General features: G+C 43.5%; 1 protein-coding gene across 1 annotated transcript in view; it reads left to right on the forward strand.

Moving 5' to 3' along the window:
• Positions 1 to 12,850, forward strand: part of chdh (choline dehydrogenase) — a 53,045-nt gene that overhangs the window by 9,698 nt on the left and 30,497 nt on the right. Inside the window, exon 3 of the mRNA XM_063068093.1 lies at positions 186 to 1,082. Within this exon, the coding sequence (XP_062924163.1) occupies positions 383 to 1,082 (700 nt within the window). The 5' untranslated portion in view covers positions 186 to 382. The remainder of the gene's footprint in view (positions 1 to 185; positions 1,083 to 12,850) is intronic.

Raw genomic sequence — 12,850 nt, forward strand, 5'->3', positions numbered from 1 at the left:
TTGATACAGCTACTGATCATGGCTCCCAAAAACCTTTCTTTGAAATGCTAGCAAATTCAGTTGTTTCAAATATTTTACAAATTCCAGTTGTATCTGTTTAATCTGAACTCATGCGTATTGTGTTTAATTGTTTTCCTTGATTTTTTTTTTGTGTTTACTGAGTAATGTTTATTTCTTAATCTCAGGGACTCGCTCTTTTGAGATCGTCAAGAGCAACAGTTTTGAATGAACCATTCCAGTACTTATCGCCGTACTTTGTACCTACAGCCATTTAAAAAAAGCCTCCAAGACCAACACATCGAGCCAATATAAAGCGGAGCAGAAGGAGTTTTCTATACTTCCAGAGCCGCTCTATTGCACACCACAGCTTGCAGCAAGAACCATGAGTAGATTAATTAAGTTCACAAAAGCGAACGTGGCAAGCAGTTTATTACGTAGATTCATACAGCACCAGAATGCAAACGTATTGTCTAAATCCTATTCTGCAAAGCCATCAGCGTTCAACTACATAATAGTTGGAGCAGGTTCTGCAGGATGTGTCTTGGCAAACCGCCTTTCTGAAGACCCCAGCGACTCAGTGCTCCTTTTGGAAGCAGGGCCTAAAGATATGCTATTGAATAGCAAGCGGATGATGTGGAAGATTCACATGCCAGCTGCCTTGATATACAACCTCTGTGATGATAAGTACAACTGGTATTACCACACCATGGCTCAAAAACACATGTACAACCGTGTAATGTACTGGCCAAGAGGTCGCGTTTGGGGAGGATCTTCTTCTCTGAATGCCATGGTATATATCCGCGGGCACGCAGAGGATTACAATCGCTGGGAGAAGCAAGGTGCCACTGGATGGAATTATGAGCACTGCCTTCCATATTTTAGGAAAGCACAATGCCATGAACTGGGGGCTGACCAGTACAGAGGGGGTAGCGGACCACTACACGTAACGCGGGGAAAGACAAATCATCCTCTTCATGTTGCTTTTCTGGAGGCTGGGCAACAGGCAGGCTACCCATTTACTGATGATATGAATGGATTTCAGCAGGAAGGAGTTGGTTGGATGGATATGACAATTCACAAAGGTATTGCCAGTCAAATATTATATCCTTTCTATTTTGCTTCTTTGATAATGTGAAAACTCAGCAAAAAATTTAATATTCTTGTAATTTTGAAAATGTATATGAGACATTTATGATTATTATTATTCTTTCTTTCTTTTGTATTTGCAGTTTATTGTCTTTCGCACTTTGGTTGAATGCCCAGTGGTCTTTCATTGATTCTTTTATGGTTATTGGATTTATTGAACATGCCTGCAAAAAAATGAATCTCAGGGTTACATGTATGAACTTTGATAATAAATTTACTTTGAACTTTGAAGTTGAAACGAAGTAAGTCAAATACAACTAGGTTAGGTCTTGCAAGGTGATTATGGTAGAACAGAGGGATCTGGGAATACAGATCCATAATTCCTTGAAAGTGGCATTGCAGATAGAGTTGTAAGGAGCGTTGATTGGCCTTCATAAGTCAATGCAATGAACACAGGAGTTGAGATGTTATGTTGAAGTTGTATAAGATGTTGGTGAGGCCTTATTTGGAGTCTTATGTGCAGGTTTGCAAGAAGATGACAATAAGATTGGATTATGAAGACACGCAGACCTCTTTTATTATCATTTAGTAATGCATGCATTAAGAAATTGTACAATATTTCCTCTGGTGTGATATCACAAAACACAGGACAGACCAAGACTGAAAAAACTGACAAAACCACATAATTATAACATATAGTTACAAACAGTGCAACAATACCATAACTTGATGAAGAAGTCCATGAGCACAGTAAAAGTTAAAAGTCTCTCAAATGTCCCACATCTCACGCAGACGGGAGAAGGAAGAAAAACTCTCCCTGCCATGCTGACCACAGTCTGACTCTGAGTCATCCGAAAACTTCGAGCTCTGATCAGCTCTCCAACACCGAGTACTGAGCACCATCTCTGTCCGAATGATTCGACCTCAATCTCGGTTGCCAACAGCAGGCAAGGCTGGGGATTTTGAGGCCTACCCTCCGAAAGATTCCCGACCACGCAGTAACGACAGCAGCGAACGAACATTTCAGTAATTTCTCCAGATTTTTCCAGTTTGAAAGAGTACTGAAAAAAATATACAGAGGGACATAGATAAGGTAAATACAGACAGGCTTTTTCCACCGAGGTAGGGTGAGATGACAACTAGAGGTCATGAGTTAAGGCTGAAAGGCGAATTGTTTAAGGGGAACATGGGAGGAACTTCACTCAGAGGCTGGTGAGAGTGTGGAACAAACTGCTAGTGGAAGTGATGGATGCAGGTTTGATTTCAACATTCAGGAGAAATTTGGATAGGTACATGGATGGGAGATGTAGGGAGTGTTATTGTCCAGGTGCAGTTCAATGGGCTAGGGTGCATAATAGTTTGGCATAAGCTAGAGGGGGCGAAGGGCATGTTTCTGTGCTGTAGTGTTCTATGACTATGCTATTCTTGTATTGGCTCAATTAGCTTTACAAAACCTCTCAACCTAAGAGGTTTGAGGTAGCTCAACCTGTAACTGTAGATGTATTCTGAAGAGAAGAACCATTATGAGTCATTCTTGCACTTGATGGTCCTTGGTTGTCTATCTCCTCTTCTCTGTAAAAGTAAAGGCATTCGTTAGTCTTGCGAGACCATGGATCTGCGCCTGGAAAGTCTTCACTCTCCAGGGCGCAGGCCTGGGCAAGGTTGTATGGAAGACCAGCAGTTGCCCATGCTGCAAGTCTCCCCTCTCCATCCAATGTTGCCCAAGGGAAGGGCATTAGGACCCATACAGCTTGGCACCAATGTCGTCGCAGAGCAATGTGTGATTAAGTGCCTTACTCAAGGACACAACACATGTTGCCTCGGCTGGGGCTCGAACTCACGACCTTCAGGTCGCTAGTCCAATTCCTTAACCACTTGGCCATGTGCTCTTCTCTGTACTGTAATTATAATGACATTGGTTGCTGTTGGGCAGAAACTCCTTTCATCTTCCCTTCCTTAGTGCTATGGTGATGCTCTGTTTTCTTAAATTAAGACATTTCCTTAACTAAATGGTCACACTTTGATTTATCACTGTGCAAGAGAGGAAAGTTGCATGAGTTTAGCATTGATCACCTATTTTCTGGGAAGTAAAGGATTTTCACTCCAGGCTCAAAAACAGATGAATAATTATTCTGTTATTACCAAAATATCACTCTGCTATTGCTCCTTTTCCCTGAAATAAATAAAGATTTTTTTCAGTATATTTATTACTCAGGAGTTCAAGAAGTCCTAAAGTATTTCTGAGCCAGTTGATTAATGTTGAAGGACACTTAATGAAACATATGCAAGCACAGCACACAGCAGCTTGCTTGTGCATGGTAGGATGCCAAAGATGTTGGTGTGAATGACTAATCAACATAATTGGTGCTGTTTGAACACTGGCTGTTGGCCAGGACAAAATATGGTTTACCAAACTTCTTAGACAAAAACATGGAATCTTTTCTAATCATCTTCAAGTCAGACACTAAGGTTGGTTAACTTTTCTTACTTTGTTGTAACTCTTATATTAAATGTTTATCTTTGAAGGGAAGTCAGTTTAAATCAATCTTGTATAGCTTACAGGAATGAGTTATACAAACAACAAAGATTAACAATAATTTGCTGATTTATTGTGGTAAAAGTTCATGATTTAAACTTCGCTGAATGATCCCTTTTGAAATGCAGCAATATGTTGAGATCAGGTATAGAGGGCAGGATCTGGGTTTGTTTGTTTCTCACCACATTTAAAGGTTCAAAATATAATTATTAGTTAAGTATGTACGCAACCCCAATCTCCTGCTTTCTCCCTGTATCCCTTCATGCCCCAACCAATCAAGAATCTATCAACCTCTGCCTTCAATATACGTCAAGACTTGGCTTCCTCGGCTGCCTGTGGCAAAGAACTCTGCAGATTCACCACTCTCTGGCTAAAGAAATTCCTCCTCATCTCCATTCTAAAAGGATGCCCCTCTATTCTTTGTCCTCTGGTCTTAGATTCTCCCACCACAGGAGAACATCTTCCCCACATCCACTCTGACAAGGCCTTGCACTATTCAATAGGTTTCATTGAAATAACCCTTCATTGATCTAAATTCTAGTGAATACAGGCCCAGAGCCATCAAACACTCTTCATTTGACAAGCCATTCATTTCTGGAATACTTTTCATGTACCTCCTTTGAACACTCTCCAGTTTCAGCACATCCTTTCCCAGATCAGGGGCCCAGAACTGCTCACAATACTCCAAGTGAGGCCTCACCAATGGTTATAAAGTCTCAACATTACATCTTTGCTTGTATGTTCTAGTCCGCTTGAAATAATTGCTAACATCCTATTTGCCTTCCTTACCAAAGACTCAAACTGCAGATTAACCTTTAGGGAATCCTGCACAAGGATTCCCAAGTCCCTTGCGCCTCAGTTTTTTTGTATTTTCTCTCCATTTAGAAGATAGTCTACCTTTTCATTTCTTCTACAAAAGTGCACGATCATACATTTTCTGACACTGTATTCCATCTGCCATTTCTTTGCCCATTCTCCTAATTTGTCTAAATCTTTCTGTAGCCTGTCTACTTCCTCAAAACTATGTGCCCCTCCACCTATCCACATATCAGCTGAAAACTTTGCAACAAAGCCATTAATTTCATCATCCAAATCATTGACATAAAAAGAATTGGTCCCAACATAGACCCTGTGGAACACTACTAGTCACCGGCAGTCAACCAGAAAATTCCCAGAAATTATTCCCACTGTTTACCTCTTGTCAATCAGCCACTGCTTTATCTATGCTAGAATCTTTCCTGCAATACCATGAGATCATAGCTCCTTAAGCAGCCTCATGTGTGGCACCTTGTCAAAGGCCTTCTGAAAATCCAAGTACACAACATCAACCGATTCTCCTTTGTCAATCTTGCTTGTTATTTCTTAAAGGAATTCCAAGAGATTTGCCGAGCAAGATTCTCCCTTGAGGAAACCATGCTGACTACGGCCTATTTTATCATGTGCTTCCAAGTACTTTGAGACCACATCCTTAATAATAGTCTCCAACATCTTCCCAACAACTGAGGTCAGACTAACTGGCCTATAGTTTCCTTTTTTCTGCCTCTCTCTGTTCTTGAAGAGTGGATGACATTTGCAATTTTCCAGTCTTCCAGAACCAATCCAGAATCTAGTGATTCTTGGAAGATCATTTATGTTGCCTCCACAATCTTTCAACCACCTCCTTCAGAACCCTGGGGTGTACACCATCTAGTCCAGGTGACTTATCTACCTTCTCTCTGATTATGGTAACTTTACACACTTCATGACCCATGACACCTGGAACTTCTACCATACTGCCCATGTCTTCTGCAGTGAAGACTGGTACAAAATACTTAATCAGTTCATCCACCAATTCCTTGTCCCTCATTAGTGCCTCTCCAGCATTGTTTTCCAGCAGTCCAATATCCACTCTCGCCTCTCTTTCCAGGGAGAATTGATCATATTATGTTCACTTGACTCTATGGGTTCTTTTACCTTAAGCTCTCTAATCAGTTCTGCTTCATTGCGCAATGCCTGATCCAGAATAGCCGATCTCCTAGTGAGCTCAACCACAAGCTGCTCTTAAAAAGCCATCTCGTAGGCGCAATTCCCCCTTCTGGAATCCAGCACCAACATGATTTTCTCAATCTACCTACATACTGACTTTTGTAACATTGCCCTTTTGGCATGCATTTTCTACCTCCCATTGTAATTTGTGGACCACGTCCTTTCTGCTGTTTTGGGGGTCTGTATACAACTCCCATCAGGGTCTTTTTATCCTTGCAGTTCCTTAGCTGTATCCACAATGATTCACCATCTTCAGAGCCTATGTCACCTCTTTCTAATGATTTGATTTCATTTTTATCAACAGAGCAACGCTGCCCCCTCTGCCTTCCTGTCTATCCATTCAATACAATGTGTATCCTTGGACATTAAGCTACCAGCTATAATCTTCTTTCAGCCATGATTCAGTGATGCCTACAACATCATACCTGTTGATCTGCAACTGTGCTACAAGTTCACCTACCTTATTCCATATACTGCATGCATTCAAATACAACACCTTCAGTCCTGTATTCACCCTTTCTGAATTTGTTTGCGTTTTACGCTGCAACTCATCGCTTTGACTGCAATTTTGCCCTATCAACAGCTCTCCTCACAACACGTTGCCACTTCTTGTAAACCAGCTACCTCATCTTCTTCACTATTATCCACCTTTCCTACGATACTCTTGCATTGAAGTATATGCAGCTCAGGACACTAGTTGCACCATTCTCAACCTTTTGATTCCTAACTTTGTCAGCAGTCTTACCAATATCTGCTCCACAACCTCTCCATGAGCTGTTCTGGCAATCTGGTTCCCATACCCCTGAATCTTTAAACCCACCGTGCAGCATTAGCAAGCCTTCCCGCTAGGATATTAGTCCCCCTCCAGTTCAGGTGCAAACCACCCCTTCTGTACAGGTTCCACCTTCTGTGGAGGAGAGCCCAATAATCCAAAATTCTTGTGCCCTCCATTCTACACCTACTCCTTAGCCATGTATTAAACTGTATAATATTCCTAGTTCTGGCCTCACTAGCACGTTGCGCAGGCAGCAATCCTGAGATCACAACCCTGGAGGTCCTGCCCTTTAACTTAACACTGAACTCCCTATGTAGAACCTCATCACTCGCCCTGTCCATGTCATTGGTACCTACATGGACCACGACTTCTGACTTCAGCTTCCCACTTAAGAATGCTGAGAACTCAATCCGAGATATCCTGGACCCTGACACCCGGGAGGCAACATACCATCTGGGAATCTTGTTCTCGTCCACAGAATGTCCTGTCCATTCCCCTAACTAACGAATCCCCTATCACCACAGTGTGCCTCTTCTCTGCCCCCCGCCTTCCCTTCTGAGTCACAGAGGCAGACTCAGTGTCAGAGACCCAACCACTGTGACTTTCCTCTGTTAGGTCAACAACCACCACACACACCCCTCCCCCCCTCTCCCTGCTCCCCAAAGTGATATACCTGTTGTTGAGGGGAATGGCCACAGGGGTACTCTGCACTGGCTCCTTAACCCCTCTCCCCTTCCTGACTGTCACCCAGTTTCCTGTGTCCTGCACCTTGGGAGTAACTACCTCTCTATCTATCTCCCAAATGATCCGGAGTTCATCCAGTTCCAGCTCCAACTCCCTAACGCGAGTTGCAGCTGGATGCACTTCTTGCATATGTAGTCGTCAGGGACACTGGAGGTCTCCCTGCCTTCCCACATCCTGCAAGAGGAGCATTCAACTACCCTGCCTGGCATCTCTACTGTCCTGGCTGAGCAGGTATAAAGAAGGGAAGGAGAAAAAAAATGTAACTTTGAGCTTTTCTTTCATCTGCTTTCTCTGACGGAAGCCTTGAAGAGCTAAAGCCTCAAGATCACCACTCCGACTGTCCACTCCGCCGACGGCCACGTAACGACGGCTGTTAAGCTTACCTCTGCCTTCCTTTAATTTTTTTCTTGCTGATTGAGTCACCAGTCAGAGCTCTTTTTTGCTGTAGCGACCCGCTGCTGCCTTTTCTACTTGAGCAGTGGACCTAATTGAAATCCCCACTTTTCAAAACTTCTGATATTAAGTCAAATACACAATAAAATAACTTGCTTTTGTCCATTTCCTTTGTTTTCACGTTATCTATGTGCAGGAAGGAGAGAATTGGAGCCGATTCAGAATCAGGTTTGATATCACTGCAAATGTTGTGCAATTTGTTATCTTTGCACCAACTGTAACAGAAAGGTATTGAAGCAGTGTTCATGGGTTCAATGTCCGTTCAGAACTCCGAAGTCAGAGGGAAAAGTTGTTTCTGAATCACTGAGTGATGCCTTCAGGCTCCTGTACTCCCTCCCTGATGTCCTGGGTACTACGGAGGCCAGTGCCTGTGATGGGGCTGACTAAGTTTACAACTCCCTGCAGCTTATTTTGATCCTGTGTCATTGCTGCCCGCCCCCATACCAGACAGTGATGCAGTCAGTTAAAATGTTCTCCACAGTACATCTGTCGAAATTTGCGAGTGTCTCTGGTGACATACCCAATCTCCTCAAACTCCGACTGAAATATGGCAACTGTCATGTCTTTAGCTGCATTGATATGTTGGGCCCAGGATAGATCCTCAGAGATGCTGACACCCGGAACTTGAAATTGCTCACTTCTGACCCCTCTATGAGGACTGGTGCGTGTTTCCTTGTTTTACCCTTTCTGAAGTCCGCAATCAGGTCTTTGGCCTTCCTGACATTGAGTACAAGGTTGTTGCTGCGATACCACTCAACTAGCTGACATACCTAGCTCCCGTACACCCTCTTTATCACCATCTGAAATTCTGCCAATAATAGTTATGTCGTCAGCAAATTTATAGATAAGTCACCGGGACCAGATGGGATGTACCCCAGGCTACTGTGGGAAGTGAGGGAGGAGATTGCTGAGCCTCTGGCAATGATCTTTGCATCATCAATGACGACGGGAGAGGTTCTGGAGGATTGGAGGGTTGTGGATGTTCCCTTATTCAAGAAAGGGATTAGGGATAGCCCAGGAAATTATAGACCAGTGGGTCTTACTTCAGTGTTTGGCAAGTTGATGCAGAGGATCCTGATAGGCAGGATTTATGAACATTTGGAGAGGCATAATATAATTAGGAATAGGCAAGTATTGCCTTACGAGCCTGATTGAATTTTTTGAAGATGTGACTAAACACATTGATGAAGATAGAGCTGTAGATGTGGTGTATATGGGTTTTAGCAAGGTATTTGATAAGGTACCCCATGCAAGGCTTATTGAGAAAGTAAGGAGGCATGGGACGGGGACATTGCTTTGTGGATCCAGAACTGGCTTGCCCACAGAAGGCAAAGAGTGGTGGTCGACGGGTCATATTCTGCATGGAGGTCGGTGACCAGTGGTGTGCCTCAGGGATCTGTTCTGGGACCCCTGCTCTTTGTGATTTTTATAAATGACCTGGATGAGGAAGTGGGGGGATGGGTTAGTAAATTTGCTGATGACACAAGGGTTGGACATGTTGTGGATAGTGTGGAGGGCTGTCAGAGGTTACAGCGGGACATTGATAGGATGCAAAACTAGGCTGAAAAGTGGCAGGTGGAGTTCAACCCAGATAAGTGTGAGGTGGTTCATTTTGGTAGGTGAAATATGATGGCAGAATATAGCATTAATAGAGCTCTGTGGAAGATCAGAGGAATCTTGGGGTCCAAATTTATAGGACACTGAAACTGCCACACAGGTTGACTCTGTGGTTAGGAAAGCATATGGTCCATTGGCCTTTTTCAATCATCGGATTGAGTTTAAGAGCGGAGAGGTAACGTTGCAGCTATATTGGACCCTGGTCAGACCCCACTTGGAGTACTGTGTTCATTTCTGGTTGCCTCACTACAGGAAGGATGTGGAAACCAGAGAAAAGGTACAGAGGAGATTTACAAGGATGTTGCCTGGATTGGGGAACATGCTTTATGAGAACAGGTTGAGTGAACTCGGCCTTTTCTCCTTGCAGGGACGAAGGATGAGAGGTGACCTCATAGAGGTGTACAAGATGATGAGAGGCATTGATCGTGTGGATAGTCAGAGGCTTTTTCCCAGGGCTGAAGTGGCTAGCACAAGAGGGCACAGTTTTGAGGTGCTTGGAAGTAGGTACAGAGGAGATGTCAGGGGTAAGTTTTTTTACGCAGAGAGTGGTGAGTACATGGAATGGGCTGCCGGCGACGTGGTGGAGGCGGAAACAATAGGGTCTTTTTGAGAGACTCCTGGATGGATACATGGAGCTTAGAAAAATAGAGGGCTGTGGGTAAGCCTAGTAGTTCTAAGGTAAGGACATGTTTGGCACAGCTCTGTGAGCGGAAGGGCCTGTATTGTGCTGGAGGTTTTCTATGTCTCCGTGAATCTGAGCTGTACCTAGCCACACAGTCATGGGTGTTGAGAGAGTAGGGCAGTGTGCTCAGTACACACCCCCGTGGTGCACCAGTGTTGATCGTCAGTGAGGTGGAGATGTTACTTCTGATCCACACAGATTGCTGTCTTCCAGTGAGTAAGTTGAAGATCCAGTTGCAGAGGGTGGAAGCAGATATTGTTCAATACCATTCTTATAATAATAATGAAGAATCAGAAGATGAGAGTAGTTTCCTCGAACTTGTGCGGAGGCTGGTTCAGCCTGCTTTTGTCATTTTGAGCTATGTGAACGTGTTCAGTTACATGGTTGTATCAGTATTTAGCTGCTCTTGTACTATCATTTTTTGGAGGACAAAAGAGGCAAGTAATGAAAGTGACCTTCCTCATTAAATTTGTTTTATGATAACTCATAATTTCCTTTTCCTGGAATAATTGTGATTAACTTCTATTGATGATCTACGTAACATTTTTGGATGTATCTACCTTTAAAGTTACAAATGATTATTTAAAGTAATGAGTGTTTATTCTACTCTTGCTTTGTTGCTGCTATAAAAGTTCTGCTGAGAATGAACTCTTCTTGTGTTAATCTAAGCAAATTGCCGAAGGAGTGACATCAACTGAGCTAGAGATAATCACAAAAGATTACAATGTGCATGAGCAAGAGAACAACCACTTGCAAATACCTGAAATTAGACTTTAATGTGTCTTTTAAAACAGTCTTATTGCGTTGTGGCCTTTGGAAGGCATTTTACTTACAAGTATTTGGTTCATGTTTGCATGTAGTCTTAGCCAAGTAATGGCATTTTCGTCAAACTCAAGTTTGCCTTTGAATTTAGTCAGTGGGCGCACTTCCAGTAGCTCAACTCGGTCGTAAGCAGGGTATCTCTCACTCCTCAACGTTGCTGGTTGGCCACACAGAAAAGGAGCAGTGTAAATGATGTGATACCAACTGGAATCCCAGTTGTCAAATATCGGTCTCTTGACAAGCAACAAATCAAGATCCAAACCAGATGCCAGACACCCTGCCTCGGTTATGGTCTAGCTTGGCAGCCTCAATCTCTAACTTTGGGGATGGGTAATGGAGCTATGATCTCTGTAAACTAGTCAGAGAATTCCTGGTTTGATGAGTATTGACGAACTGAAATGGACCCCTTGACCCACAATGTTTATGCCAATCTTTTTGCCCATCTATAAAAATCTCATTTGCCTGCATTACATCTATACTATGCCCTGCCTATTCAGGTCTCTTTTTGGATACCTTTTAGACATAGAGATTGTATGATTCTTCTGCCTCCTTTTGCAGTAAGTTCCACGTTAATCATTGTGTTAAAAATAAATTTTCCTCTCTTTACAACTCCACCCTCTCATATTATATATATGCTCTGTTGTTATTGATATGCCTACAACAGTAAAAAAAATCTACCCCTCTATGCCTTGTATAATGTTATAATTCTTTGAACTCCCCCCTCTTTCTGGGCGTCTCTGGAAAACTGGGTCGTTAGCCTCTCGCTGACAGCCACTGGATTCAGCGGTGATGAACCCACCTTTCTCCAGCTTTGTACGTTTATGATGTACACAACTTCGGTCCTCCCAAATCTGTGAGGTTGGGATGTCTCGCCCACCCAAACCCTGGTTTGTGTGAATGCTGTGTGAATTACTGCCCCCTGCAAGAAGTAACAGGTTGTATGCTGCATACAATGTATAAGCCAACGGTTATTGAATGGAAGAAAGGAAAAAAACAAAAAGGGCCCATTACTTTTAAACTGTCAGATGTGCTTTTAAGTTGGAGCTCATCTTGAACTTGTCTGTCACTCACACGTTGGGCTCTCCGTCTGCGTGAAAGCACACACCACTCTCCGAACATCGCTCGCAATCCATCTTGATCAAGCGGCTCTCCCACGGGAGTATTAGTTCTTCCTTCTTGAAGCCATTCAGCTGCACAAAGCATCTTGTGCAACAGGGACAGCATCGTCAGCCACCTTTTCCCCCTTGTCGTCCTTCAGCACCCGCCAACAAAGATCAAACACCCAGCGTTCTCCAGAACCTTCTCCCAATTCCACTATCTCGATTGGCTGACAGCACATTCCTAAGTTGAGTAACAAGCCTCTTACCTTAGCTCAAACCCAAGCAAGCTGGAACAGATCAGACTGCTCTTACAGAGCTGCTAACATGAAATGCTTACAGCATAGCAGTGAAAATCTTAACCAGGGTGTTACACTTTATTACCTCTCTCCAGAGTCTCCTTTGCTCCCAGGAACACAGATCTAACATATCTAACTTCTCCCAAGGCTACAGTCCTTTAATCCAGATGAATCTTCTCTGCACTCTGTCCAGCATAAGCACTTTCTTCTGTGGTGTGGTGATCAGAACGCATATGATATTTTGTATTTTGCAAAGTCACAACATAATATCATAACTTTTATTTTCTGTACCCTGATCTTTGAAGGGACTCTGTTTAGTACCGTATCTCTCTCTGTGTGGGCATGTGGCCAAGTGGTTAAGGCATTGGACTAGTGACCTGAAGGTTGTACGTTTGAGCCCCAGCCGAGGCAACATGTGTTGTGTCCTTGAGCAAGGCACTTAATCACACATTGCCCTGCGACCACACCGGTGCCAAGCTGTATGGGTCCTAATGCCCCTCCCTTGGACAACATTGGTGTCGTGGAGAGGGGAGACTTGCAGCATGGGCAACTGCTGGTCTTCCATACAACCTTGCCCAGGCCTGTGCCCTGGAGAGTGAAGACTTTCCAGGCACAGATCCATGGTCGCGCAAGACTAACGGATGCCTTTATCTCTCTCTATACTGCTTCCAGGGAAATGGTGGCTTGAACCTCAAGGTTTCTCTGATCATTGAC

Source organism: Mobula hypostoma, chromosome 15, assembly GCF_963921235.1.
Source record: "Mobula hypostoma chromosome 15, sMobHyp1.1, whole genome shotgun sequence".
Taxonomy (NCBI): domain Eukaryota; kingdom Metazoa; phylum Chordata; class Chondrichthyes; order Myliobatiformes; family Myliobatidae; genus Mobula; species Mobula hypostoma.